The 26,517-nt window shown below is 48.4% G+C and overlaps 1 protein-coding gene across 7 annotated transcripts in view; it reads right to left on the reverse strand.

The window, feature by feature from the left end:
• The window catches only part of TRIO (trio Rho guanine nucleotide exchange factor), a 363,545-nt gene that overhangs the window by 125,866 nt on the left and 211,162 nt on the right, over positions 1–26,517 (reverse strand). For all 7 annotated transcript variants that reach the window (XM_059878913.1, XM_059878914.1, XM_024981340.2 and 4 more), the window contains 10 exons: positions 26,140–26,309; positions 24,154–24,328; positions 18,029–18,224; positions 16,693–16,859; positions 14,681–14,800; positions 13,498–13,689; positions 12,945–13,094; positions 9,028–9,142; positions 5,455–5,570; positions 2,102–2,224 (listed from right to left, as the gene is read on the reverse strand). In XM_059878913.1, the coding sequence (XP_059734896.1) occupies positions 2,102–2,224; positions 5,455–5,570; positions 9,028–9,142; positions 12,945–13,094; positions 13,498–13,689; positions 14,681–14,800; positions 16,693–16,859; positions 18,029–18,224; positions 24,154–24,328; positions 26,140–26,309 (1,524 nt within the window). The remainder of the gene's footprint in view (positions 1–2,101; positions 2,225–5,454; positions 5,571–9,027; positions 9,143–12,944; positions 13,095–13,497; positions 13,690–14,680; positions 14,801–16,692; positions 16,860–18,028; positions 18,225–24,153; positions 24,329–26,139; positions 26,310–26,517) is intronic.

Below are 26,517 nucleotides of genomic sequence, written 5' to 3' on the forward strand. Positions count from 1 at the left end.
AGTTCCTCTTAGCAAAAAGAATTCCGTATACCCAATAGATGAAACAGCTCTGTGTATTTGGAAAATAAAAAGGTCAAATTTCACCTATGATTTTAGATGTTTATTTTTTTTTACAAAATGTGAGCCAAAAATATGCCTCTTACTGCTCATTCTTCCAAAAACCACAAGCCAAGTTTGAGGAAAAAGAAAATTTAGGAATAATGGGAAAGCCCCTTTGTACAGCCTCTACTGGTGGCACAAAGCTACCACGATGCTCAGTCCTAGACGGTGGCATTCGCACCCCTGTGTGCAGGGTGCATCCCCCAAGTTGTGCAGAACGGCTGTCTGGCTGCACATGCGGCCAGCAGAGCACAGCATTCACGGGGATTTAAGTTGGGGCAAAGAAGCAAAACTTCAATCTACTTGAGTGGTATCTTAGGCATTTTCTTTGTATCTTTATAACCGAAGGATACTCAAGAAACAAATAAAAATCATCAAATGCACATAATAACTGTATTTATTATCCAATTACTAACAAAAAATAACAATTACACAGCCAAAGCCGTGCTGGAGCTAGAGGAAGCGAAGGCAAAGACGTGATGCTTACCTGCAGAGGCAGCAAAGGCCAGCTCCCCTCAACTGAGCAGGTGGGAGCCCCCTCGGAGCACCCGTGGCCCCTCTGGGTGTAAACCCCCACTGAACACCAAGGCTACCTGCCGAGCCCCACTGGACTGTGGGCTCCTCCAGAACAGAGACCGTGGGTTCCCACAACCCAGAATCCAGAGGCCGAACGAAAAAATGAATTTACAGCTTGTGGTGGGGGCGGGGCCCGGGGGAGCAATGCCCAGGGAAGATTAACGGGAAGTCAGAAATCGCTACAGAAAGTGTGAAAAAGTACAAGTCGACATGATACAAAGTAGCTGTTGTCATCCTAAATGATTTAAAAATTCCCCATTGATATGTTCTCAAAGCCAAGTTAAGGGCCACCTGAGAAAATCAATCTTCTTACCTTACAGGAAGACTACTCTTTAACCACAATTGCTACCCAGCTTGACCACTGATTTTCTACTCTTAAATCTGAACTTATTTCCAACTTTTTCTAAAACCTTAAAATCATCCAAAACAGAGGTGCTTCTGAAAACTGTACAAAGAATGCATATTCAAAACTCTGAAAAACAAAAATACCACCAGTTGAGAAGATAAGCCTAAAAACCTCAAAAATGTTTTGTGGTTTTTAAAAAAAGGAATTAGCCCTGCAAATATGTATTTGAATTGAGAAAATATTCATGCCGATGTGTGAATTCTTACATACTTGCTTAAAAATTCATAGTCATACGTGCTGTCTATGCCATAGAGCTGTATTTAATTCTGCAGGGAAGTGAAAATGCCTCCAGTTGTATAAGCCTATGAATAGCTACTGACATAAACTGTGCCAACCATCAAACCCAGACAGCCAGGCATGATGCTACTGTATCCGGGTGCGATGCTACTGTAACAGTTTTCACTGCTTAAGACAAGGAAAGGAAACACCCACAGGACCCGCCTAAGTCAAGCTGGGAACACCAGCATTCCGTAAACATAGCAAGTACTTGGAAAATACCTTGGGAAATAAAACAGAATGAAAATAAGAGAAGAATAACGAAAAGGACCAAGAAGCAAGAAAAAATAAAGGATGTTGTAGGGCTTTCCAGAAAATCAGAGGAACAAGAGGAAACAGATAAATGTAGGCACAGGTGGGGACAGCATGAAAAGGGCTCAGAATCATCCCTGAATTAAGGTCTAACAGCCCCTCTGGCTCACCCCGTTCCTCCATTTTATAAGGCACATCTTCAACAACATTTTTAAGACCTTATTTATACAAAATAGGCTTCCCTGGTGGCTCAGATGGTAAAGAAGTCTCCTGTGTGGGTTCAATCCCTGGGTCGGGAAGATCCCCTGGAGAAGGAAATGGCAACCCACTCCAGTATTCTTGCCTGCAGACTCCCATGGACATAGGAGCCCGGTGGCTACGGTCCATGGGTCACACAGAGTCAGACATGACTGAGCGTGCACACACATGTGGTTCGAGGTTATCTGGGCAACACCTGGCAGCCACTCAGGCCTGGGGCTGCCGCAGGCTCACCTTGGCGGTGATCTGGAAGTCCTCATGCTCCTTCAGCAGCTCCTGGGTGTGCTGGATGCTTGAGCCCGTGGACGTGTGGGTGGAGAGGTAGAACTCCCCGCTGTCGTGGATCCACTCCAGAGCCTAGACGTGGAAGGAGTGGGAGAGAGTTCAGGCCTTGGCGGCGGTGAAGCAAGGCCCGGCTTCCCAGCATCTCATTTAAACATCCGCAGGCCCGGGCTGGCCCGCCAGCTAGAAATGCTCCCTCAAAGAGAGACGAGAGTCTCAAGCGTGTAACTTCCTTCCAAAAGGAGAAGAAAAAGTTGACATTCTGGAAAAATGGGATCGTGTCACTTGGGCATCCACAAGGCCTAATAAGTTCAAGTGTTTCTTACGACCTTGGACCTAAAGGACCGTAAACGTGCAGTGAACATCATTCCTCAGGAGTACTGACACAGCGTGCATGAGGTCGGAGACCTGGAACTGCTGAACACTGACATTCACGTCAAGGGACTTGAGAACCTTCCTGGGGAGTTCTAACTAATAAAAAAAAAAGAAAGAAAGAAAAGAAAGCAGGAGCAAAGGCCCAACTTTCAAACGTGCAGCTTGAGGCCTTTCTCCCTGTTCCCGCCTTCAGTGGGCCCTCAGGCAGCACCCACTTGGCTTTTGGGGGCTCCCACAGAGGAGCCTCCTCATTACGTGTAAGATGCTCCGGGCCAGGCTGAAGGGAGCCGAGGCTCAACCTCCTGGATGGAGGAGAGAGATGATCCCCCCTGGGGAGAGGGGGGCTGGCCAGGCTCAGGCTGCAAGAGAAGGATACAGTCTAACTCCTATTCACTCCTTCATGTTTTTAGATGGAAGCAGTTTTTCCCCTTCTTCCCCTTCTACGGGCCTACATCACAAATGAAATCAAACTTGCTTAAACATACGAATCTAAAAAAGGAACACTATAGAAAAAACATATGAAAGCAAAAATGCTTTCATATCGGCCCTCATAATCTCTGGGTCCAGTGTGATTTGCTGGTCTAGCAACAGAAACATCACTGTCTCTATTAACACTTTTATTTTTGAAAAAAAAAAAAAAAAAAAGCCACAACCCAGAAAACTTGCTGTGCACCATCCTCGCTGAGAATTTACTTTTGTTTTGCCGGAGTGAGGCTATTCCACCTTGAAAGCAATGCTGACACTGAATCAAGGCAGAAACCATGGAGGTCAGTTCCCTCAAAGGTCCCTAGCGGTTCTGCTCACAGAGGGAGGGGTGCCTGAGTGTCTACCACGCAGGCAGGTGCTGAGGGGGGCGCTCGGGATGGGAGAGGCCAGGGCCCTGTCCTTGTGACCTGGAGGGACTCCTGGGCTGAGAAGGGATGGGCTGGGAGGGAAGGGCCCTGGGCAGGGGGAGGCTGGAGGGTGACGCGGGGAACCTTGGGGGTCACAGGGCCTGGGTCTTTGGCCTGGAAGTGAATGGGGTTGCTGTATGGAAAAGGAATTGGCAAGGAAGCAACACAGGTTAGCAAACTGGCCCAGAGGTGTAGACAGGACACGGCTGGGCTGGTTCCCGAGCTGGCTCAGACGGGGAGAGGGGAGGGCAGAGGAACCCGATGAAGGGGTGGGGATGGGAAGATGAGGGGAAGGCAGGAATCAGGGAAAACACGGGGGGACATGGCACGTGGGGAGCCTCAGGTCCACTTCGGCTTTGGTTAAGGCCACAGTGGAGACAGGCCAGGAGGGAGGTGGGGTCTCTAAATCTGGACACCAGAAACGGGAGGCCAGGGCTGGGAGATACCGACAGTGCGCGATAAGGAGAGGGGAAAAAGAAACAAGAACGAGCCCTGAACTGAATGCCAGCTTGCAGGGGTGGAGATAAGGGAGGGAGGAGCAGCTCGGAACCCCGAGGGGCGCAGAGCAGAGCCTGGGTCGCCGGCCACAGGCCCACCTGGAACCCCAGGGCCTCATCCCAAACCCTTGAGCCAGCCGGGGCCACCAAGACCAGCGTGTCCCACACACTCGGTATTTCCTGCACGTGTGCTGTTACTGTGCAGACCAGAGCCCAGCCCAACTGGGCCGCAGGGCTGACGGTCATCCTCTGTCACAGCAAAAACTGAATCATCTTAAATTTTCGGCAAATGAGCTGACTTTAGGAAACAGCGGCAGCATGTTCCATTATTACTCTTTGTCAAGGGAAATACTTCGTCAAGAGAACAACTTTGTTCTCTGTCACTGAATGACTCCTTGTCTTTCAACAGAGAGATAAGAAAGATGTGTGAGAGAAGATGATGAAACCATCTCTAATTAGAAATCAAATCAGGCCCCTGTCAATTTGAAATATGGTTGGATTCTCTTTTTAAAAATGTTAAGAAAGTGGACTTTAAACACTAAAAAATACTACTCCTCGCCGCCCCTGCTGGGCATTACGATCACTGCATCCTGGAGAGTCAGTCAAGATGAGGGAGAGGGCGCCAGGTCCAGGGACCCCGAAACCTGCTCCCGCCCTGGGATGCCAAGCAGTTCTGGGCAGCAGGCCCCACAGCGAGACTGACATCTACCAGATTAAACAGAGTCTGTTCCCCAAGAGGGAAACCTGTGCGGAGAAAAACAACCTTTCTGTGACTGTATGCCTACTCTGGGTCAGGCCCACATCAAGTTTCCAGGAGGATGGGGCAGATGGTGCAGGTCTGGCGCGGTCCCCGGGGACCAGGAGCCCTGGGGAGGCCCCGGGGACTGAGACGGCTCACGGGGTTCCGAGAAAGCCCCCTCCCCTCCCTGCCCCCGACCCTCCAGACTCTGCGCTAACAGTTTACGGATTCTTATGCAACTGTTAAGGCCAAAGAGAAGTGACGGGAATCTTCCTGTTTGAGTTACAATCAGACAGACTTTACCCTAAAACGACCTCCACCACTGATCATCGGGGCTGAAGGCCTTGATTCCCAAAATGACTTCCGAGGGGTGGGGGCGATATGGCAAACGCACCCTCTCGATGTCTCTGCCTTAGCCAAAGGCACGGCAGAGTTTTTCGACTCTACTGAATTCTGAGAAATACTGCCACAGTTCTTAACTTTAGCTCCATTTATCTAAAGAGCACAATTTGTATCTTGAAAATATAGACACAGCGATGTAAAAAGCGACCCCTGTATTATTTTCCAGTGACTGAAATCATGATGGTGACTGCTGGGCAGAGCCGAATGGCACGCTTGTTGAGGCCAAAATCACCGAGGCCGCACGTGCGTGAGGCCGTGGGGTTGTCCTGCAACGAACTTAAGTGAAAGGCACGGCAATGGTGTCCGCTCACGAGGGCGGACACGCCCCCCACCGCGGGGTCAGCAGCTGCCCAGCTGACGGCGGCGGCCTGAGCGCGGGGAGCCGGCCGGGGCACTGACCTGCTTGGCGCTTCGCTCGAAGACCACGAACTGCTGGCACTGGTCCAGCCGCCGCTTCCTCATGGTCCAGTAGTGCAGCACCCTGTTCTCCCGCTGGAAGAGCTCGTTCAAGATATCTGAGAGAGAGCAGAGCGCCCCCGGCGGGGCCCGCGGTGGTCAGCACGCCCGGGAAGGACACGCATTTCTGTTTAGAAAGGTTTTAATGCAAGTGCCACGGCAGATCATCAGATACTGAGCCACGCTGCCTGCCCGCCCGGTCGTCTTCACACGCCTGTACAGACCGCCCCAGCCCACTCTTAAGACTGAGGTCACTGGACACTGAGCCAGCCTCTAACCCCTCAGGTCGGCAGGGTCAGTGGGGTAGCGACTGCGCCCCTTGTTGGGGAAATCTGAGGATGCCTGGGAAAACACCATTATTAGGTATTTTGTGCGAGACTGTGAGAACATTCCCGCAGAAGGAACTTCAGCGGGCCTCCAATTAAAATTAATAAATTAATTTACAAAAAAAAAAGATGCCAGTCAAAATGGTGGCACAATAGAAGAAAATGATGGGTGTTAAAAACAAAACCAAAACCAAACTCTCAGGAGAGGAAAGAACGTGAAGTTGAGAAGCACGAAGCCAGAAAGGAAAACGTAAGACAACAATCTGATTATATGAGAATTAAAATTGTCATGATCAAATAAAACAGTACACATGTAAAAATATTACACCAATTAAGAGCCCAGAAAAACCACTGGGAACATATGAGACATGGATCTAATTTACTGACTGCTACTGCTGCTGCTAAGTCGCTTCAGTCGTGTCTGACTCTGCGACCTCATAAACGGCAGCCCACCAGGCTCCCCTGTCCCTGGGATTCTCCAGGCAAGAACACTGGAGTGGGTTGCCATTTCCTTCTCCAATGCATGAAAGTGAAAAGTGAAAGTGAAGTCGCTCAGTCGTGCCCAACTCTTAGCGACCCCATGGACTGCAGCCCACCAGGCTTCTCTGTCCATGGGATTTTCCAGGCAAGAGTACTGGAGTGGGGTGCCATTGCCTTCTCTGAATTTACTGACTAGTGAATGGGAAAAATGTGAATAACCTGTTGGCAAAACGAGCAAAGCATACAAACATGAAGGTTGTGATTTTATGAAATGGTATGTGGCCAGTGAAAAGTATGGACACACATTTCATCTCACTCAAGCAAAGGGATCAGTTTCTGCCATCTTCCTGGGCTGGAGGGACGGAGGAAACCTGCGTATGTGTATTACTGAGGCAGGGAAATGGAGTACAGACCCAGCAGATGGTAACTGAGTGACAGGTAATGACAGCGAGGTGTGCACACCCTTCAACCAGGAATTGATCTTTCAGATACGTTGCTGACACAAGCTCCCAACACGACCTGTACAGATGCACACGCACCGAGATGCTCTTGCAAAAACTGGCAGCAACATAGGAGAACGTCAATTAGGGGTCATGTTAAATCAATTACGGAATCAGTACAATGCTGGACAAGAAAAACAACAGACCAGACCTCTAAATTCTGATATAGAGTAAGATTATTACTAAGCGAAAGAAGAAAATTGCAGGGGAATATGGTCCCATTGTGATTAAAAAAAAAAAAAAACCACCACAAAAACTAAAAAGCCAGATGGATGAGTTGAAGCTAAGCATGTTTATATCCGCACGTCCACCTACACACACAGAAGGATGCACAAAGGTCCTCACAGAGGTTACCACAGGCAAAGGAGTTAGGTATTTATAAAGTCTGTACGCTTTAAAAATCCTTTACAGTGAGTCTGTTTTTACTCAAGAAGTTAATAAAGTAAACAGATTAAAAAAAAAAAAACTTTAGAGAAAGATTCCCCAACTGGAATTGCAAATCAAATAAGTGATACCTAGAATATAACTTTATTGGAAAACAACTTTTCCACGAACATTTACCAAGTTCCTCATTGCTGAGTGCTGTGAGAAGCAGGAGCCTGCGAGTCGCACGTACCCGCAGCTTGGTGGTTGGTATTGCTATGGTCTCTTTGCTTGAAAAAGTGAACTAGCTTAGTGAAACTAATTAGGACTGAAACTTGAAGCCTGTCAAAAAATTAACCTACCACTTAAAATGAAATGGCTCTAAGTCTTTTCTAGTCTATTATTTCTGTAGCCTCTGTCTGAGGCAGTGCTGAGGCTCAGGTGAGGATGGAAGCTGATAGAACAATGCCCGAGTATCGATAGTTTTAAACAACTCCCATTTCCTGAGGACCCATTTCCATGTCATTCCAATTCAACTTGTAGAAACAATTACGATTAAGTTGAAAGTGATATATCACTTGGATGCATTTTTATTGCAAAATAGTCAATCAGAATTCTATGGCTTTTATTAGTAGCCTTAACTTCCACTTGTCTCAACCCTACCTACAGTCTAGTATAATTGCTCCCAGGTCTTTTTCGATGCATTTCCGAATGTGTGTATATGGTTTTTACAGATTTTTAAACTCAAAGGATACCCATCTACATAACTTTCTTTTGCAATTTGCTTTTATTAATAATGCTTTAAGTATATAAAACTGGTAACACAGTGTAGCAATGAAACGGGTTTATCATTTCTGTGATTTAAACTTTTAAAAATAATTGGCCTATAGATAATTCTGGTTTTCATTTTTTCCCTGATTCATATTTTCACTCACTTTGAATAAAACAGTCAATGTTAATAAATATCTTGAACATGTTGCATTTTCTCCCTCAACTTGACTCAATAAATTATAAACCTATGTTTATTAAATATTTTATTACTGAAGTAAGATAACTTATGATTAACTTTAATGGTATTAAAAAGACATTTATAATGAGCCCCTCGTGGACATTTAATTTCCAAGTATGTGGGGTTTTTACAGTATCTTTGATATTAATTCCTCATTTTGACATTAGTTTCTCATTTACACGCTTTCTTCTCTGCAATCACCCTCTGTGATTTTTCAGTCTCCTAACTTTATTGAGGCTTTCAATGGCTAAGTCAAAGATCTCTCTTGGTAAATGTCACATTGCTCTTGAAAAAATGGGTTCTTTTCATATATCTTTTGATACTGATTTCTAACATAATTCCACAGGGATAAGAGAACAGACCCTGTATGACTTCAATACCTTTAGACCATGAAATTCTTGCACATTGTTTTATGTCCCTGCATATGTTCCAGTGTCTCCTTGTTTATAGTCTATGAGAACTTGAATAGAATTTGTATCTTACTGTTGTGTGAAAACTGTATAAATCTTAATTGTGTTGAACTGGTGCAGAGTGCTTTTCAGGTCTACTATATCCTCTATTGCTCTGTATTTTCATTCTACAAATTTTTGAGAGTTTGATATTGTAACCCCAACTAAAAGTCTTAACTATCTACTTAAAAATTGTAATATATAGTGGAACTATATGTAACTTAGTTCTGTGTCTTTCAAGTCTCCTGTAAATGTGATATCATACTTTCATAACTGAAAAAAAAAATAAAAACACCAAAAACAATTTTTAAAGATGAAACGCAGCCCTGGAGAAGATGCCCAAGCACGCGCTGTTGGCTGCCCTGCCAGCCGAGCCCTGGCGCACTCACTTTTCACTTGCTGCTCGGGGGCCTTGATGTGCGTCACCATGCCTGGCATGTTCACGCTGTTCCTGTGCAGGTACTTCAGGAAGACGTCCGCGTTCCTCCTGGCAAGCGTGCAAGCCTAAGCAACAAAGCAGAGCAATGTGTTCACAGGGTTCACACAGACATGTCTTCGGTGTATACGACTGATGGGAGCATGGAGCTCTATCACACATCTAAAGCGTCCATCTGGTCAATTTGCCGTCTGAAGAATACATAGGCTGAATCCCATTGCAATTAAAAAAAACAACAACTCAGTCTTGGCGCCCTTGCTCCAATGAAGCCAGCGGCTATGTTGAGAGCTGCCCTGTGGCGAGGTCCAGGGGGCCAGGGTCTGAAGGTGACCACTGAGCCGCAGCCAGAGGGGAAGTAAAGCCTTTCTTCCCAGTTTAGCCTTGAGGTGACTGCATCCCTGGCCAATACCTTGATCGCAGCCCTGGGAGAAACTCTAAGTTGGAGGGCTGGGCTAAACCGTGCTGGGAATTCTGCAGAGGGCAGACAATATGTATTTTCAGATCTCGAGTCATGCAGTCTCCGTGTCTCTGCTGTACCTACTCAACCTGCCCACTGTAGCTGAAGGCAGCCACGGATGACACTTAAATCAATGGGAGTAAATGCACTTAGCCGTCAGGTCTTAGCCTGTAACCCTTTGGTTTAAGCCACTGAACTGCACGGTGGTTTGTTACACGGTTTTACTGCGGTAACAGACAACCAATAGCACATGTTTAGAAGTCAAATAAGTAATTTCATTAATGTATTAGAGTTTCATTTAACAGAAGACAGATAAATATAAATCAAAATGGTTCAGGGGGATTAAAGGGATTGAAATCCCTTAACTATATTAGAAAGGGAAATATCTTGCCCATTGCTTAGCCCAGATCTGGAGTCAATCTTTTCCTCAAGGAGCTCCATGTCCTTCTTGTAAGTGAACGGTACTAAGAGCCCACAGCCTGGGCACGAGGGACGCTCATCATCAGTGGGCAGGGCACTGTTCCTAGGCATTTTCAGGGGCTGCGGTATCTTTATTTTTAATGAGAAAAATACACCATGAGCCTCTACTGATCAGATTGAAATAAGCTGTCATGACAAACAGCAAGAAAGCCATGAAGACTGCTAGGGTCATGTCAAAAGGACATCCGAGCCAGCCTGACTGGAAGGGGCTGTCACCAGCAGGACAAGTTTAGGATATGAAAAGACATACACCTGATTTCAATGAGTGCCTGAAACACACCAAATGTTAAAATCCATGATGATGCTACAAGAACACATTGATCACAGGCAGAGGTTGCCAGGGAAACAGCTCATTATTCTGAAAATCATCAACAGAGGGAAACGGTCACGCATAAATCCCACATTATTTGGCCAAACTCTATTCTAGCGTAACCAAATAACTGAGGAGGAAATAATTCCATCTAACCAAGACAGAAGGAGCGATACGACTACCGCCCTGGTGCAGCTCTAATGAAGGGATACCACCACTGGCAGCTAAACCCAGCGGATTAAAGGCTGATGGGGAAGCGCACGAGGGAGGCTACGGGCTCACCATGTCTGGGGCACTGATAAAGCCTCAGATCACAGAGACAGCAGGAGGAGACGGTGTGTGTCCCGAGGCAATGCCGTGGGAAATACACAGCATCAGCCGTGAGGCGCCCTAAGCATGCCCCACACATGCACCATGAGGCGCCCTAAGCATGCCCCACACATTCACTCAAACCGGAACCTGATCGAGGCCCTCAATCCAGCCAAGGGAAACGGAGAGAATCCAGGATGGTGCTAAGTGACCCACAGGATGCAATCATCAGAACTGGGATGAGGGAAACTCCGCAGTATGAATAATTCATTTCTTTACTTAATAAATGCTAATTGAAAAAGGGAGGATAGGTTTAGACTAAGATTTAAGAGACATACCAATCAAATCAATGCGTGGGCCTTGTCTGGATTTTAATTAAGACCAGGTATAGAAACAAATTCATGGGACAACTGGAGAAATTTGAACACTGCTGGATTTTACATAAAATAAGTTATTACTTTTTCAGATCCGATAATGGTATTGTGGTTACAGAATGGTTTCAGAGGGATTCCCTAGCGGCTCAGATGGTAAAGAATCTGCCGGCAATGCAGGAGACCTGGGTTCAATCCCTGGGTCAGGAAAATCCCCTGGAGGAGGAAATGGCCACCCACTTCAGTATTCTTGCCTGGAGAATCCCATGGACAGAGAAGCCTGGCGGACTACAGTCCATGGGGTCACAAAAGAGCCGGACACGACTGAGTGACTAACACTTTCATACCTTCAATGGTTTTAGAAAGGAAGAATTTAAATGCTTAGAGACACACAGAAGTACTTATAAATGAACTGGCATAATACCTAGAATTTAAAATTACCCAGGAAAGATGGGCATATGCCCACATGTTGGTAATTACTGAATCTGGGTGAGCAGTACACAGGGGTTCATTATCCATTCTCTCAATTTTTGTACACATTTTTAAACTTCTACAATAAAATGTTTAACAATGTCCAGCACGTCAAAGACATAATCCTAGATGAAGGAAAGAATCTGACCCGGTCTGTGTTGATTTTTGTTTGTAAACTTAAACAGCAGCAACAAGCAGGGTGGGGGGCTTTCAGGTTCTATTTGAACAGTTGTAACTGAAGATCCCAGGAAGCTCCGTTTTCCCACCTTGATTTGCTTAAAAGAAAACCTCTGTGGGAGAAGCTCGTAACAGGTCAGACACTAGGTTTAAGAGTTTTCCAAGAGTTACAATTTGTTCTCTCAGACCAAACAATAACTCTAATAACTGTCAGCTCAGAGGATCACCTTCAAAATGAAACAGAAACAGAAATGATTAAATGTGACCGGATATGGTGTCGGCAAGGTCAGGATGCTGGAGCCACGAGGAAAACCAAACTCCTTCAAGCAACAATGGCCAGTAAACACCAAACCTATTTTCAACACGTCTGAGTGGCCACCAGCAGAACCCAGGAGGTCGTTTTCACAAGTGGAAGAATGCAAGGTGGAAAACTATTACAAGTTAATGTAGCTAAACCTTTCAACCCCATTTTAAAATTAACTGTTGTGAAGCACACCAGTGACTCATGTGTGACTATAACAAGACAGCCTTGAAAAGTGACTTATTTAAACCTTCTCAGAGTTAAGACTTCCAGCTGGGCCTGAATGGGATTAAATTTCTCTTGCAGGAAACATTTCCTGAATAAGTATTAGTAACTGGTCCTGTGACCCCCAGGTGTTCCTGCACTGTGCCCACTTTACACTGGGCTCACACATGTTCCAAGATGGTCTTTGTTCCTAAAAAGGCTGAATTTCCAAAGGAAGATTATTTTGAGCTCTAAGCGCTTTTGTTTCAGCACATCAGTTTCTGCTTGTCAGTTCAGAATCACTTGGTATTGGGACTGCTACCCATTCTTTACACACACAGATTTCTGTCTAGCTCTTTCTCTGTGAAAAGTAGGAGAGTGTAAATCACAACTGAAAAAAGACTTCAAGATCTCTGATCAGTTAACTTGTTGCTGATGCAAAAGTGAAAGGTGATAGTCACTCAGTCATGTCTGACTCTTCGTGACCCCATGGACTGTAGCCCGCCAGATTCCTCTGTCTATGGGATTCTCCAGGCAGGAATACTGGTGTGGGTAGCCATTCCCTTCTCCAGGTGATCTTCCCGACCCAGGGATCGAACCCAAGTCTCCTACATCACAGGCGGATTTCTTACCGTATGAGCCACCAGGGTAGCAGGGTCACCCCATCACTCCCTACACTGCAGGCGTGCGGGGATGAAGGCTTCCAGGCACTCCCCAGGCTCAGGTGGACCCTCCTGGGCCTACAAACCCCGTGAGCAAGGGACCAGCACCCCAAAGGCTGACTCCGTACCTTCAGGAATGCTTCCTTCTGTTCGAGGTGCTTGCTGATCATGGGGGTGACGTGGTCCGTCTCGGAGTTGGGGCCCAGCTTGTCGGCCCCTCCGCACCAGTCCTCTTCCCTCTTGTACTCCTGCTCCAGGCTCTCCAGGACGCTGCAGACCTGAGGCGGGACAGGGGTGGGGCTCAGTGGGGCCTCCCGTCAGGGGGCGGAAGGGGCGGCCGGTCCTGGCCCGAGTACCGAGGTCATCGCTGGACATGGGGATGCACACGGACTTTTCAGAACAAGGACAGACGAAAGGGGATTTTCCTGTCTCAATCTGCCCTGCTTCAGGACATATATTTAAATAAGAGGAAAAGGGATGTCTCTTCTCAGATCCTTTCCAACCTGTTATTCCTTGATACCTAAGGAATAATAATCCTAATAAGCAAAAATAATCCTAAATCTATGGGGCTGCTCTTCTCTGCTACGCTGGGACTTGACTGGTCCGGGAATGCCTGGCCAGGCAGGGACTGAGTCGCCCGAGGGAGCCGGGCCCGGGGGATGCGTGGGCAGGGGCCCCCACCTGCTCTGAGGTCTTGTAGAAGGCCACGGACGCGTTCACCAGCTTCAGCCGGTCTTCCATCTTGAGCATGAGCTGCTGCCAGTGTGAGGCGACCTTCTCGGCACAGTCCCGGATCATGTCCATGTCGTAGTGATTGGCCTGCAGCATGGCCTCGGCCTTCTGCTGGACCTGCAGGGCGCTCTGGTGTGTCTTCTAAGGGGGAGGGGAGAGAGGGAGGCTCTTCAGTTGGGGGGTCACGCCACACACACACGGGGAAGGCTGCGGCTTCTTCAGGTCTGCTTGCTTTCATGGAAACAACAACTCCAGTTAACACGATTTCATTAGGACACTCGGAAAAACACGGCCGGCAGGTTAGTGAAAGGAGTCCTTATGCCGACCCACAACTGTTTGTGTTTGCCCAGTGAAGGATGAAATAAATGCCTTAGGAATTTTCCAGCATGGGTCTCGGCTGCAGGGTTTTCAACTTTTCAGAAATAGTAGGAAAAACCCTTAGCGGCCAATATTCTAAAAAAAAAAAAGCTGCTGAAATGTTCCGAGTGTATTGTGCCTATTGATCCTTCTCATAAGAGCAGCCAGAGGCAAATGAACGAGTGGAGAAAAAGGTGGCCTAAGTGAACATTCTTTATTTCACTTGGACCTTATACTTTGGACAAGTCAGGTTTTCAAGAACTATTGATTTAAAAAAAAAAAAGAGAGAGACACAGTTAAAAAAAAAGCCAAGAATGAACCAACTGTGCTCTCTGGAGGTCCGTGCCAGACAACGGATCTATGAAAATCCATTGGATCTATGAAAATAACCCACCCCCAGCACACGCCCTGCTCTGTCAAGACTGGTTACACAGCAGTGGGCTGTGCCTCTGAGACCAGCAAAATGGATGGAACCTCAGCGAAGACCCCAGCTTGGGCGCCCTGATGCCAAGGTGTTCCTGCCAGGGGCCTGCCAGCCACGGGACAGCAGGGGGTCGGCAAGAGGCACCCTTCAGCCTCCAGGACCCTTGTGGTGAGGTCACACTGGCGGCATGGGCACATCCAGCACTTGCTGGACTACCTGCTCCTGTGATACGCTAACTGCAGGTTTGTAGGCATGGCTGTCTTGGGCCCAGGGTCGGGGCCGCAGGACGGGGCCTAGCGGGCTGGCCCTGAGGCCGGAGGGGCCGGGATCCGAGGGCTCCAGGGTCCCTACCTCGATGGCGTGCTGGAACTGCTCGTGCTCCCTCTGCAGCTGCTCTGCCTCCTGCAGCGAGCTGGCCGCGATGAGCCCGGCGTTCAGCATGGACTCTCCATTGCGGATCCAGCCCAGCACCTAGAACACAACACAGGGGACTCCCAGCAGCGGCCCCTCCCGGGGCGTCCGGGCACGGTGCAGCGGTGACGCGGCCCGAGGGCTGAACAGTCAAGCGGCTCCTGTTGGCCACGGAGCACTGACTTCCTTGTGACCCTACCGGCAACTGCCTGCTTCCCTTCCGTGCGATCTGAGCGTTAAGTGCTGCATTTTGAAATTAATTCTGGGGCCTCCCTGGTGGCTCAGGGGTAAAGAATCTGCCTACCAGTGTAGGAGACACACGGGTTCCTTCCCTGGTCCGGGAAGATCCCACAAGCCTTGGAGCAACTAAGCCCGTGCACCGCAATGACTGAGCCTGTGCTCTAGAGCCTGGGGGCGGCAACCACTGAGGCCAGCGCGTCCAACAGCCTGTGCTCCACGAGACAAGCCACTGCAATAAGAAGCCTGCACACCGCAGCTAGAGAGTAGCCTCCACTCGCCACAACTCGAGAAAAGCCCAGGCAGCAAGGAAGAACGGGGCACAACCAAAAATAAAAAAAACAAAATTTTACACACACATGCACAAACATATATAAAACCTTAACTTTAAAAACTAAAAGTAAAATTAATTCTGTCATGTTTAGTTTCAAGTGAGAACTGAAAAAGGTTGAGCATCCAGAAGAGTGATCATTAGTCCATGGGTCAAAACAGACTGAGAATCACATGGTAGAAAACCTACTACTGCAAAGAACTTCCTGATAATAAAAAATACATGCATCTTTCACTCCTTTAGGGCATGAGGAACATGCAGAATAACCAAACTGCTTGATAAGCTCCTTGATCTCACTAACGTATCCTCCACATTAGCGTCAGTGCTGAGACAGCACAGGAACCAAAGGATGAACTCTGCTGTCCACTGAAAATCAGGACCACACCACCAGTTTCCATCACGGAACCAGAAGTCAGTTCTGACTGTGGAAGCCACGGGGAGTGTGGAAGGTCAATCAGGACAGTCGCTTATAGCAGAAATGGTTGGTTACCTACCCAATACCTACTTTCCTCATCGCTTTTATTCAGAAAAATCCCAACTTGGGGAAAAGAGCTTAAGATAAAGCCACTTCTCAGCTATGATGACAGCTTGCTACAGGTATGATGTAATTTCAGCCACTGAGACCAAAGCAGGAGCTTTGGGGAGCATTTGGGGAACATGTTTCTTTACTGATCCAGGTGCTGCTGCTTTCTTGTTATGCTTTTCCCTTCCTGATGCCTGGAATGTGGAGGTGATGGCTGGGGCTACAACGGCCATTTGGCAGCCATTTGGCAACCACTAAGTCCCCTCTGATCAAACTTAACCTGTGTTTTTCTGTGCATCTACCAGAATCCTGGGAATCCATACTTCCATGGCTTCCCTGGCTCATGAGGTAAAGTGTCACGGACATGCTTAATACACACAGGCATGGAATCCCACAGGCACTGAGCTGAAACCAATCTGTTCCAGATGTTCATTTTTATTTTGCCATGCTATCTGGGAGGTGGCAGTATAGAGTTCTGACAAAACAAGAAGACCCCAGCCATAGAGAGCCTGTGGTCTGGGGCAGACTGATAATAGCTTATTTGGGGAGGGAAAAAAAAAATCATATATTTATTCAGCCCAGGAAGCACCATGTTCAGAGTTTCAGGCAAGAGATTACCAATGACAAAACAAGCGAAGTGGAGGTGACTCGTAAGTGATCGGCCTGCCGGGTGGCGAAGGCTTTTCTACTAGAGCAGTAAGCGCACGGCTGCCCGGGCACTGGCTGTTCCAGCTAGCTGCAGCTGCGTCAGGGGGTGTGCTCTACCCTTACATCAGGAGGGCTGTGATGTAGGGCCACCCTTTCCCAGTGCTCGCACACGGTCCCTGTGGGCCTGGCTCGGACCTCCGGCCGTTCCTTTACCTGCTTGACCTCGGCCTGCAGGTGGCGCAGCTGCACGCACTGCTCCAGGTGCTTCCGGTGCTGCTCAGCTGCGAGGTCCAGTTCCTGCTGCTTCTCGTGCAGAAACTCCAGGAGGTCCTGGACCCGCGTGGCCATGTCCACATCTCTGTCGCAAAGCAGCTCCACACCTGTGGACGTTGAAGGGACGCCCTGAGTTCAACCAGCGCTTCAACCTGTTCTTAACGGGTGCATGATGCACACGCTGCACCTGGAACCTGACCTACCTACCCGGCGGGGGCCAAGCCGTGACTGGGAAGGCTGAAGCCAGCAGAGGCGGTTTATGTGCACCTCCGAGCACACAAGTGTGTCTCAGAGGATGAGCGTGATGGGGTCCAAAGCCAAATTTAAGGAACAGCTAATCAAACCAACGCGGGAGATCTGGGTTGGAAAGATTCCCAGGAGGAGGGCATGACAACCCACTCCAGTATTCTTGCCTGGAGAACCCCACGGACAGAGGAGCCTGGTGGGCTACAGTCCATGGGGCTGCAGAGCTGGACACGACTGAGCGACTAAGCACAATCAAACCAAACTCATTACCTATCTATCTGCTTTTCCTCCTATACTGATATCTGATCAAAGTGAGAAGTCCTTTATAAACGAGCGAACTTTGGCTTATTTTTGGTATCCACCGCATATCCGTTCAACTCTTGAGAAAGCACAGAATCTGACTTGGGTAACAGGAGTAATGCAGTATGCAGTTGCTGCTAAATTTCTAACACTACAGTCCCCTCCACGGTTTTGAGCCTACAGTGACATCTGCTGGTAAAATGTAAACTAAGAAAAAAAAAACAAAGGACATGAAAATATTTTCTTGGGGTTTACTTTTCATTCATGGAGATAAAACAATAAATCATTTGTAAAACAAAACTTCATGCCACTTGAAATAACATGAAAGAATATTAGGGGGAAGTACACTAGTCATAATGTTAAATGTGACCATATCATGTGGGTGAGGGCTTCCCTGGTGGCTCAGATGGTAAAGAAACTGCCTGCAATGTAGGAGACTGGGGTTCAGTCCCTGGGTTGGGAAGATCCCCTGGAGAAGGGAAAGGCTACCCACTCCAGTATTCTTGCCGGAAGAATCCCCATGGACAGAAGCAGCCTGGAGGGCTACAGTCCATAGTGTCGCAAAGAGTCGGACACGACTGAATGACTAACATCACTTTTACGTGGGTGAAAGCAAGTGCACGTTTCCATTCAGAGAGCAGGTGGAACACCTGAATCCCAGGGCGAGCGGCCCGCAGAGCCGTCGCCCTGAGTGGAGCCCCAGCCGACACGGGCGGGCCATGCTGCTCACCGGAGGCCTGCACCTCGTTGACGTACTGCAGCAGGTCCTGCCCCTGGTGGATGACGTCGAAGGTCAGGTTGTTCATGGTCAGGGCCTTGTCCGCGTGGTGCTGCAGGCGCTGCTCCGCGATCGTGAGGTCCTCCGTGTCGAAGTCGTTCATCTGCTGAGAAAGCTCATCGTTCCAAGACTCCAGGTCTGAGATGATCTGACAAGGGAAATTATCTGCTTAGGACCAAGACGTGAAGAATGAAAGCCTGCTGTGACACCTCTCAGGGCCGAGTCAGGGAGGAAGAGATGGATGAGACTGCGTCAGAAGGACACAGAAGCCAGTGGATGGGGCTCCTGCTGGCCAAAGACAGGACAGTTAGACCCTAAAAAATGACCACAACTGAATCAAATTAACTGACTATAAAAAAGCCCATTAATTCCCAGTGACGTTAGACGAGAAGAGCTGAAACCCAAAAAGTTAATGAAAAGCTCTTTGGTTCTGATTAAAAGGAATCAAGCTTTATCCTCAAAATTGGTTCTTAAAGGAGAAAACTAATTATTCAAGCACAAAATGATGAGGAAAAGTTCCTCTTTATGGTTAAATCTAGCTATTAGGTGTAGAAATAATAAAATTAGAAAACTTCTTTCTAACAAAAAATCCTAGTAAAACACCTATTCAGGTCAAGGTCATCAGCACCTAATGGACTATCAGAGAGAGGCTGATGGGGCACCTCCTGGGATTGCAGACTACCCGCAGCATCCCTGAAGAAGGGGGACCAGACAGGACACAGGCCGCCTTGTGGAAGAGCCAAGTGGGGTCAGCTGTGGAGCCTTGGGAACCAAAAGGAACCCGAATCTGATCGGGTCTTTCCATCTACCTTCTTTGGAGAAGGAAATGGCAACCCACTCTAGTATTCTTGTCCAGGAAATCCCATGGGCAGAGGAACCTGGTGGGCTACACAGGTCATGGGGTTGTAAGAGTCAGACATGAGTTCCGTGACTAAACTACCACCACCATCCACCTTGTAAGGTTACAGACAATGCCAAGGCAAGAAACAGGGTTAAACAGCCTAGTAGAAATCAAGTAAAAAAGGCAAAATGTGGGACTTGGTTCTTTTGATACTTGTTACTTCAACGAGTCATCACACAGAAAAAAAGAGAAGGGCAGAGAGAGACACTTCCAGGTGAAAACATTAACCGCAAATGCAGGAGCAGACCCCACGTGCCTCCTCTCTGCAGCACTTGTAGAAAGCTGAACAGAGGCTGAGTGTTAGCAGGTAACAAAGAAACACTCTTAAACCGGCACGGTGCTTGGGATGTGGTCATGTAAGAAAATGGCCTACTTTTCAGAGGTACTTACAAAGTCTTTAGGAGTGAAACGCTACCGGCTGGTAGAGTTTTCCTCTAAAACATCACAGCACAGCAATATCTAAAGGATACTTGGTAAGATGGGCAAATTCATCGAATTCAGAGGATAAGCACTTGGAAAGCCGCTGTACTATTTTTGCTACTTTTATGCAGGTCTGAAAACTTACGTGATATACTTTTTAAAAATAATGACCAGAATTATAAAATCCAGAAAAGAGGAAAAACTTTCTTGTGAACAAATATTATCTTTACATTTCCCATGGATCCTAATTTCTTTTATCCGTAGAAGCGGTAGTGAAATTAATTTGAGAATGTGAGAGTTTACACAGAATTCAGCTGTGAGATGGGAAAGAATAAAAATCTTAAGGCTTCTCCAAATTCCTATTGCCCAAATCTTCCTGATTTCTTCTTTTATTATGGGGTCTGTATAATGTATGTGTATGTTACATTAATATATTCATTTATAAGTTAATTCACTTATTATATCCACTTGCAAATTAATAATTTTAAACAATGCCAAGTTAGACATAAACCGAGAAGTCACAAGGAAAATACTTTTTAAAAGAAAAAAATTACCATAACTTTAACCTTGATCTCTATTCTAAGGGAAATTTTCTTTCTTAATGTTTGTTTGCTTTCTGACCCTGAGGGAGAAGAATTAGGTGTGGTGATGAGTTACAGACTCAGCCACAGTGCCTCACACAGACAACGTCAGGCTCAGAAAACACTCAAGAAATGGACAATAAACAAAGATCAATGTGCTAAAAGCAGCAGGATTCAAAAACACTCACTGAGCACAAGGAAACCCTGGCGACGGCCAAGATCAAGGAGCATCGGGAAAAAAAAATTCCTGTCTCCACGTTTGGCATTACGGCTTGTTAATCACCATGCAAGTCAAGAAAATAAACCTGTGGCAAACACAAAGCTCAAGAAAGTGCAAGGCTTTTTTGAACAGGATTCTTTGAAGAAATAACTCAGATACCATTTTTTTTTTTTTTAATGTATTCCTGAATTTTTAGACAGTCCTTTTCCTTCTAAATGTACAGAGAGCTATGGCTGTTTTCTGTGACTGTCACAGGATACTAGCATAAGGCTCTGGCTGTTCTTTTCATATCAACAGAACAGATTTTATTCGGGCGATCTGAAGACTGAAATCCCAATATTTTAAGCTATAGGAAACACTGCTTCACTTTTGAGAGATGGAAAGGGTATTTCAATTCAAATACAAGTGATACAGGGGATTTTTAAACACTGACCAGGTACCATGAATTTTAAACACTGACCAGGTACCATGATTTTTAAACACTGACCGGGTACCATGATTTTTAAACACTGACCAGGTACCATGAATTTCTTCCATGAGACCACGCCATGCCTGCTATGGGCAGTCAGACGGGGCATTTTCCCAGACAAGAGAGGAAATCTCAGCAAAGCCTAACGTGCTCAGGTTTTCACATTTTCAGGATTACTCTAGAGAAACAGAAGGCTCTCAGGCTATGACATTTTAAAAGCTTTTAGACTTTCTTTTAGCTGGTCTGTGACTGAACTGTAGGCTTAATTTCTCAGCTTAGGAAAACACTTATCCCTGGCTGCGCATGCTGGCTTTGTTCGAGGCCATGCAGAACTCTGTGGCTATGGTAGGGGGGAAATGCATGCTTTTGGTTCCTGATTTACATTTTAGGTTTTTGGTTCCTGATCCACTACGAACAAAATTAGTGGAGGTGATGGAATTCCAGCTGAGCTATTTCAAATCCTGAAAGATAATGCTGTGAAAGTGCTGCACTCAATATGCCAGCAAATTTGGAAAACTCAGCACTCGCCACAGGACCAGAAAAGGTCAGTTTTCATTCCAATCCCAAAGAAGAGCAATGCCAAAGAAAGTTCAAACTATCATATAGTTGCACTCATCTCACATGCTAGCAAAATAATGCTCAAAATCCTCCAAGCTAGGCTTCAACAGTTCATGAACTGAGAACTTCCAGATATACAAGCTGGATTTAGAAAAGGCAGAGGAACCACAGATCAAATTGCCAAAGTCCACTGGTTCATAGAAAAGCCAAGAGAATTCCAGAAAAATATCTACTTCTGCTTCACTGACTATGCTAAACCCTTTGACTGTGTGGATCACAATAAACTGTGGAAAATTCTTCAAGAAAGAGATGGGAATACCAGACCACCTGACCTGCCTCCTGAGAAATCTGTATGCAGGTCAAGAAGCAACAGTTAAAACTGGACATGGAACAACGGACTGGTTCCAAATTGGGAAAGGAGTACGTCAAGGCTGTATAGTGCCACCCTGCTTATTTAACTTACATGCAGAGTACATCATGCAAAATGTTGGGCTGGATGAAGCAAGCACAAGGTGGAATTAAGATTGCAGGGGAAAATATCAATAACCTCAGATATGCAGATTACACCACCCTTAGGGCAGAAAGCGAAGAGGAACTAAAGAGCCTCTTGATGAAGGTGAAAGAGGAGAGTGAAAATGCTGGCTTAACACTCAACATTCAAAAAATTAAGATCATGGCACCCGGTACCATCACTTCATGGCAAACAGATGTGGAAACAATGGAAACAGTGACAGACTTTATTTTCTTGGGTTCCAAAATCACTGCAGATGGTGACTGCAGCCATGAAATTAAAAGACGCTTGCTCCTTAGAAGAAAAGACAAACCTAGACAGCATATTAAAAAGCAGAGAAATTATTTTGCCAACAAAGGCCCATACAGTTAAAGCTATGGTTTTTCCAGCTGTCATGTATGGATATGAGAGTTGGACCATAGAAGGCTGAGTGCTGAAGAATTGATGCTTTTGAACTGTGGTGTTGGAGAAGACTCGAGAGTCCCTTGGACAGCAAGGAGATCAAATCAGTCAATATTAAAGGAAATCAATTCTGAATATTCAGTGGAAAGACTGACCCTGAAGCTCCAGTACTTTGGCCACCTGATGCTAAGGATTGACTAATTAGATAAGACCCTGAGGCTGGGAAAGACTGAAGGCAGGAGGAGAAGAGGGCAACAGAGGATGAGCTGGTTGGATGGCATCACTGACTCAATGGACATGAGTCTGAGCAAACTCCAGGAGACGGTGAGGGACAAGGCAATCTGGCCATGCGAAGTCCATGGGGTCGCAAAGAATCAGACATGACTGAGCGACTAAACAACTACATTTTAAAACAGGAGTTTCATGAAAGAAGAAACACAATCAAAATAAAATTCTCCCTTTTGCAGCAGCATTAATACAAACAAAGCCAACTTTTTCTTGTTTTTCAAATACCAAAATATCCTGGAAGGAATACTTCAAATAGTGCTTCTCATTGCTTCTTTGTATTCCCTAATTGAAACTATTTAAGCAGCAGCTACGTTTATAGGAGTAACTTCTGCGAAATGGAGGTGAGAGAGGAGGGCAGCTACGCAGGCTCTTCTGTTCATGCAGCATTGCTCCCTGACCCTGAGACCCCCCCAATGCTGCTCTCTGACCCTGAGACCCCCCCAATGCTGCTCCCTGACCCAGAGACCCCCAGTGCTGCACCCTGACCATGGCCATGGCTGGACACGATGAGCTGAGACCAGTGTGTCTCTTCTCTCCGTGGCTCCATATAGATGGGAAAGTCAAGACCAAAGCCCTTGAGCAGGCTTGACCAGGCAACATGGGCAGAGTTTAACTCCTTGTCATCACCGGTTAACAGTTAAGAAGGCCTTTCTTTAATGTAATAAGAAGCTGACAGAAGTTTAGATAAGCAGCCACGAAAGGAGGGGCCCACATACCAAACTGCCACTTGGGGCTGGGCTGAGGGACCCAGGACCACTTCAGGCAGAGGGTCTGCTCAGCTGAGGGAGCTCTGCACCCGTCTTCTGCAGTATGCGGGGTCCGGACCCCCCTGCCCTCACAGCTCTGTCCTAAACGTAGGTCAAGTGACAAGACAGCCCGCTCTGCAGACTCTGGCCAGCGGGCATGGGCGACCTGGGATGCCTGGAGGTACCTGAATATGCAGCAGGCAGGCCCCTGCCAGCAGCTCATAAAGCCCTCAGGCTCCAGAAAGCCAGCCTCACCAGGGAGTTCTGGTTCCTTTCATCCTGTTTCACACACTTTCAGCGCCATCCAGCGATAATGACTTCTGCTTGAACTTCCTCAAGTTCAAAAACATAAAGTCTTGCCTGGCAGAAAATCAAGAAACAGCCTCTTCCTGATGAAGAAAAGAAACCTGTCCTTTCTCCTAGTCACGTATAAGGTGCAATAGTCGATTTTTAGATAAGAATTACAGGCAGCCTGAGAACATTTCTGTGGGGGAAAAAAAAGGTGGGGTGGGGCGGGGGTGGGTAGGGTGTTTCCTGGGACATAAAACACCATTACTGCAGGCTCAGGGAGCACTCAGTCTCAGAGGGACAGGAAGAGGACAGGGTGGGAAGGACCATCGCTGCCCTGAGCCTCTGCCTCCAGGACGAGGGGACAGCTGTGCGGGGGCCTGGTCCAGGGTGACCAGCCTAGGGCACAAGGTAGCCCTCTCTGCAGAAGCCCTGCCTGGGCGCCACCCTCACAGCTCGCTCGCTTTGCTCTCCTTCTGTGTGGTGTCTGCCCGCTGCCCACCTGCCTCCCCCAAGGCCGAGCCCCCGATTCGGGGGCCGAGCTGGGGTGGGGGCCACTCTGTCCCTCCTCGTCCTCCTCCTGGTGCAGACGGAAAGGGGGACAGTGGGCGAGGGTGGGGCCTGGACGGAGTGGGCAGTGGGCGAGGGCGTGGCTCAGAGGGGGGCGGGGCTGGACGAGGGCAGGACACTCACATCGATGGCGTCCCGCTCGAAGATGCGCAGCTGCAGGAAGAGCTCCAGCTTGATCTTGCGCTCCTGGAAGAGCTCCTCCATCTGCGCCTGGGCCTCGTCCAGCTGCTGCAGCACCGTTTCGATGTGGCTGATGGAGCTGTTGTGCGGCGTCTTGTTGCTGGAGATGGCTGAGTCCCTGCGAGGAGGCGGGGGTGCAAACAGGAATTGGAAGGGAAGCCCCTGTCGGTGCTGGGGGGCTGGGCCGGGGGAAGGAGCCGGCAGGAAGCGGGGCTACAGCTCTCAGAAAAGAAGCCGCCCCTCCAGCCCAACCACCCCAGGCTTCCCCGGGGCCCAGGACACGCTGAGGAACACCTCCCGCTCCTCCTCATAGCCTATCTCAGAAGCAGGCGGCCAGCCACCACACAAATCATCCCAGGGAGCTTCAGCTTCAGCCCCCTTCCTTATTAAGTGGAGAAGAAAGAATTCCTATTTGCTACAGAGGACGAGATGGCTGGATGGCGTCCCCGACTCAATGGACATGAATTTGAGCAAATGCTGGGAGATGAAGGACAAGGAGGCCTGGCTTGCTGCAGTCCATGGGGTGGCAAAGAGTCAGACACAACTGAGCGACTGACCAATAACAATTTACTACAAAGAGCAGCACCAGGTCAGCTGTGAGTGTTTCCGTGTGAAGCAGCTCACTGAGCCTTTATCACGGAAGGACTGCCTGACTCTCAGCAAAGCCAGCATCGCGGGAAGACGTCAGTGACTATTAGATAAGCTGACCCTGAGTGATACAGCAGGGGGTCCACGTAAAGGCAGCCCAACCCCAGCCTGCCTCCTGTCTTCCCCGCATAAGCAGCACCTGAGTGTCACCAGAGGCCAGGCCTGCCTGAGCCTGGACTTGCAGGGGAGGGACGCCTACCACACTCTGGAAAACCAGCATGCTCTGGGCCCCAAGGACGCAGTCCTGGGAGGTTTAAATTCATCTGGTTTGTAAAGAAATTTCAGTCAGTAATAGGTCGATGTTAAAAGGAAATATTAATAAGATCTGAATTCTGAGAAAGTTTATCGTGTGTGTTGGTTGCTCAGTCGTGTCCGACTCTTTGAGACCCCATGGACTGTAGCCCGCCAGACTCCTCTATTCATGGGATTCTCCAGGCAAGGATACTGGAGTGGGTTGCCATTTCTTCCTCTAGAGGATCTTCCCAACCCAGGGATCAAACCCAGGTCTCTTGCACTGCAGACAGATTCTTACTGTCTGAGACACCAGGGGAATTTATTAGTCAATGCCATAAAGAGAAAAATCGTAAAAAGAGTGAAAGAAAACCGAAGGAGGAAAAAAAAAGAAAGGAGAGACATGTTAAGTCTCCTCTGCATGGATGTTATTCATTTTCTACCTAGTTGGACAGAGTTATAGTAAATGGTTCAAAAAAGCAGAGCGGGTAAGAGTGCCCCGCAGACCTCAGAGCACTGGGGGGCTGGGATAGGGTGCTGAGACAGGGGTGGGGGTAGAGACAGAGGGGCTAGGATGGGGGAACTGGGACCGGGGGGTGGGTAGAGGCAGGGGACTGGGACAGGGGCAGGGATAGAAGACAGGGACGAGGGGTAGGGACAGGGGGCTGGGGCAGGGGGCAGGGATGGGAAACAGGGATGGTGGGCTGGGACGGGGGTGTAGGGACAGAGGGGCTGGGGCAGGGGGCTGGGATGGGCGCAGGGATGGGGGGCTGGGACGGGGGTGTAGGGACAGAGGGGCTGGGGCAGGGGGCTGGGATGGGTGCAGGGATGGGGACAGGGACGGGGGGCTGGGACGGGGGTGTAGGGACAGAGGGACTGAGACAGGGGCAGGGATGGGGGCAGGGATTGGATACAGGGATGAGGGGTAGGGACGGGGGCTGGGGCAGGGGGCTGGGATGGGGGCAGGGACGGGGGTGTAGGGACAGAGGGGCTGGGGCAGGGGGCTGGGATGGGCGCAGGGATGGGTGGGCAGGGACGGGGCCAGCCCACCTCAGCTGCTGGATCAGGTCCTCGCCTTCCTTGATGACGTTCACAGTCACCTGCAGGGTGGTCTGCTGCTGCTGGCCGAAGCGCTTGCTGAGGTCCTGCACGGCCTCCACGGACTCGGCGTACACGTCGTCCAGCAGCTCCTTCTGCAGCTCCTCCAGCCATGTCCACAGCTGCGGGGACAGCGCCATGAGGGGCCCTGTCCTGCGGCCCGGGGGAGGGGACCGCGGGCAGCTGCTCCCAGGGAGCCGGAAGGGAGGCGGGTGGCGGGGGAGGCACCCCACACGGCTGGCCAGCGGAACACAGAGCAGGACGCGAGGTGAAAAAACAAATAGGCAGCAAGCCCGGGGGGGTGGGGGGGGAGGACTGTCACAAAGAGGA

The sequence above is a fragment of the Bos taurus genome, chromosome 20 (genome assembly GCF_002263795.3).
Source record: "Bos taurus isolate L1 Dominette 01449 registration number 42190680 breed Hereford chromosome 20, ARS-UCD2.0, whole genome shotgun sequence".
Taxonomy (NCBI): Eukaryota; Metazoa; Chordata; class Mammalia; order Artiodactyla; family Bovidae; genus Bos; species Bos taurus.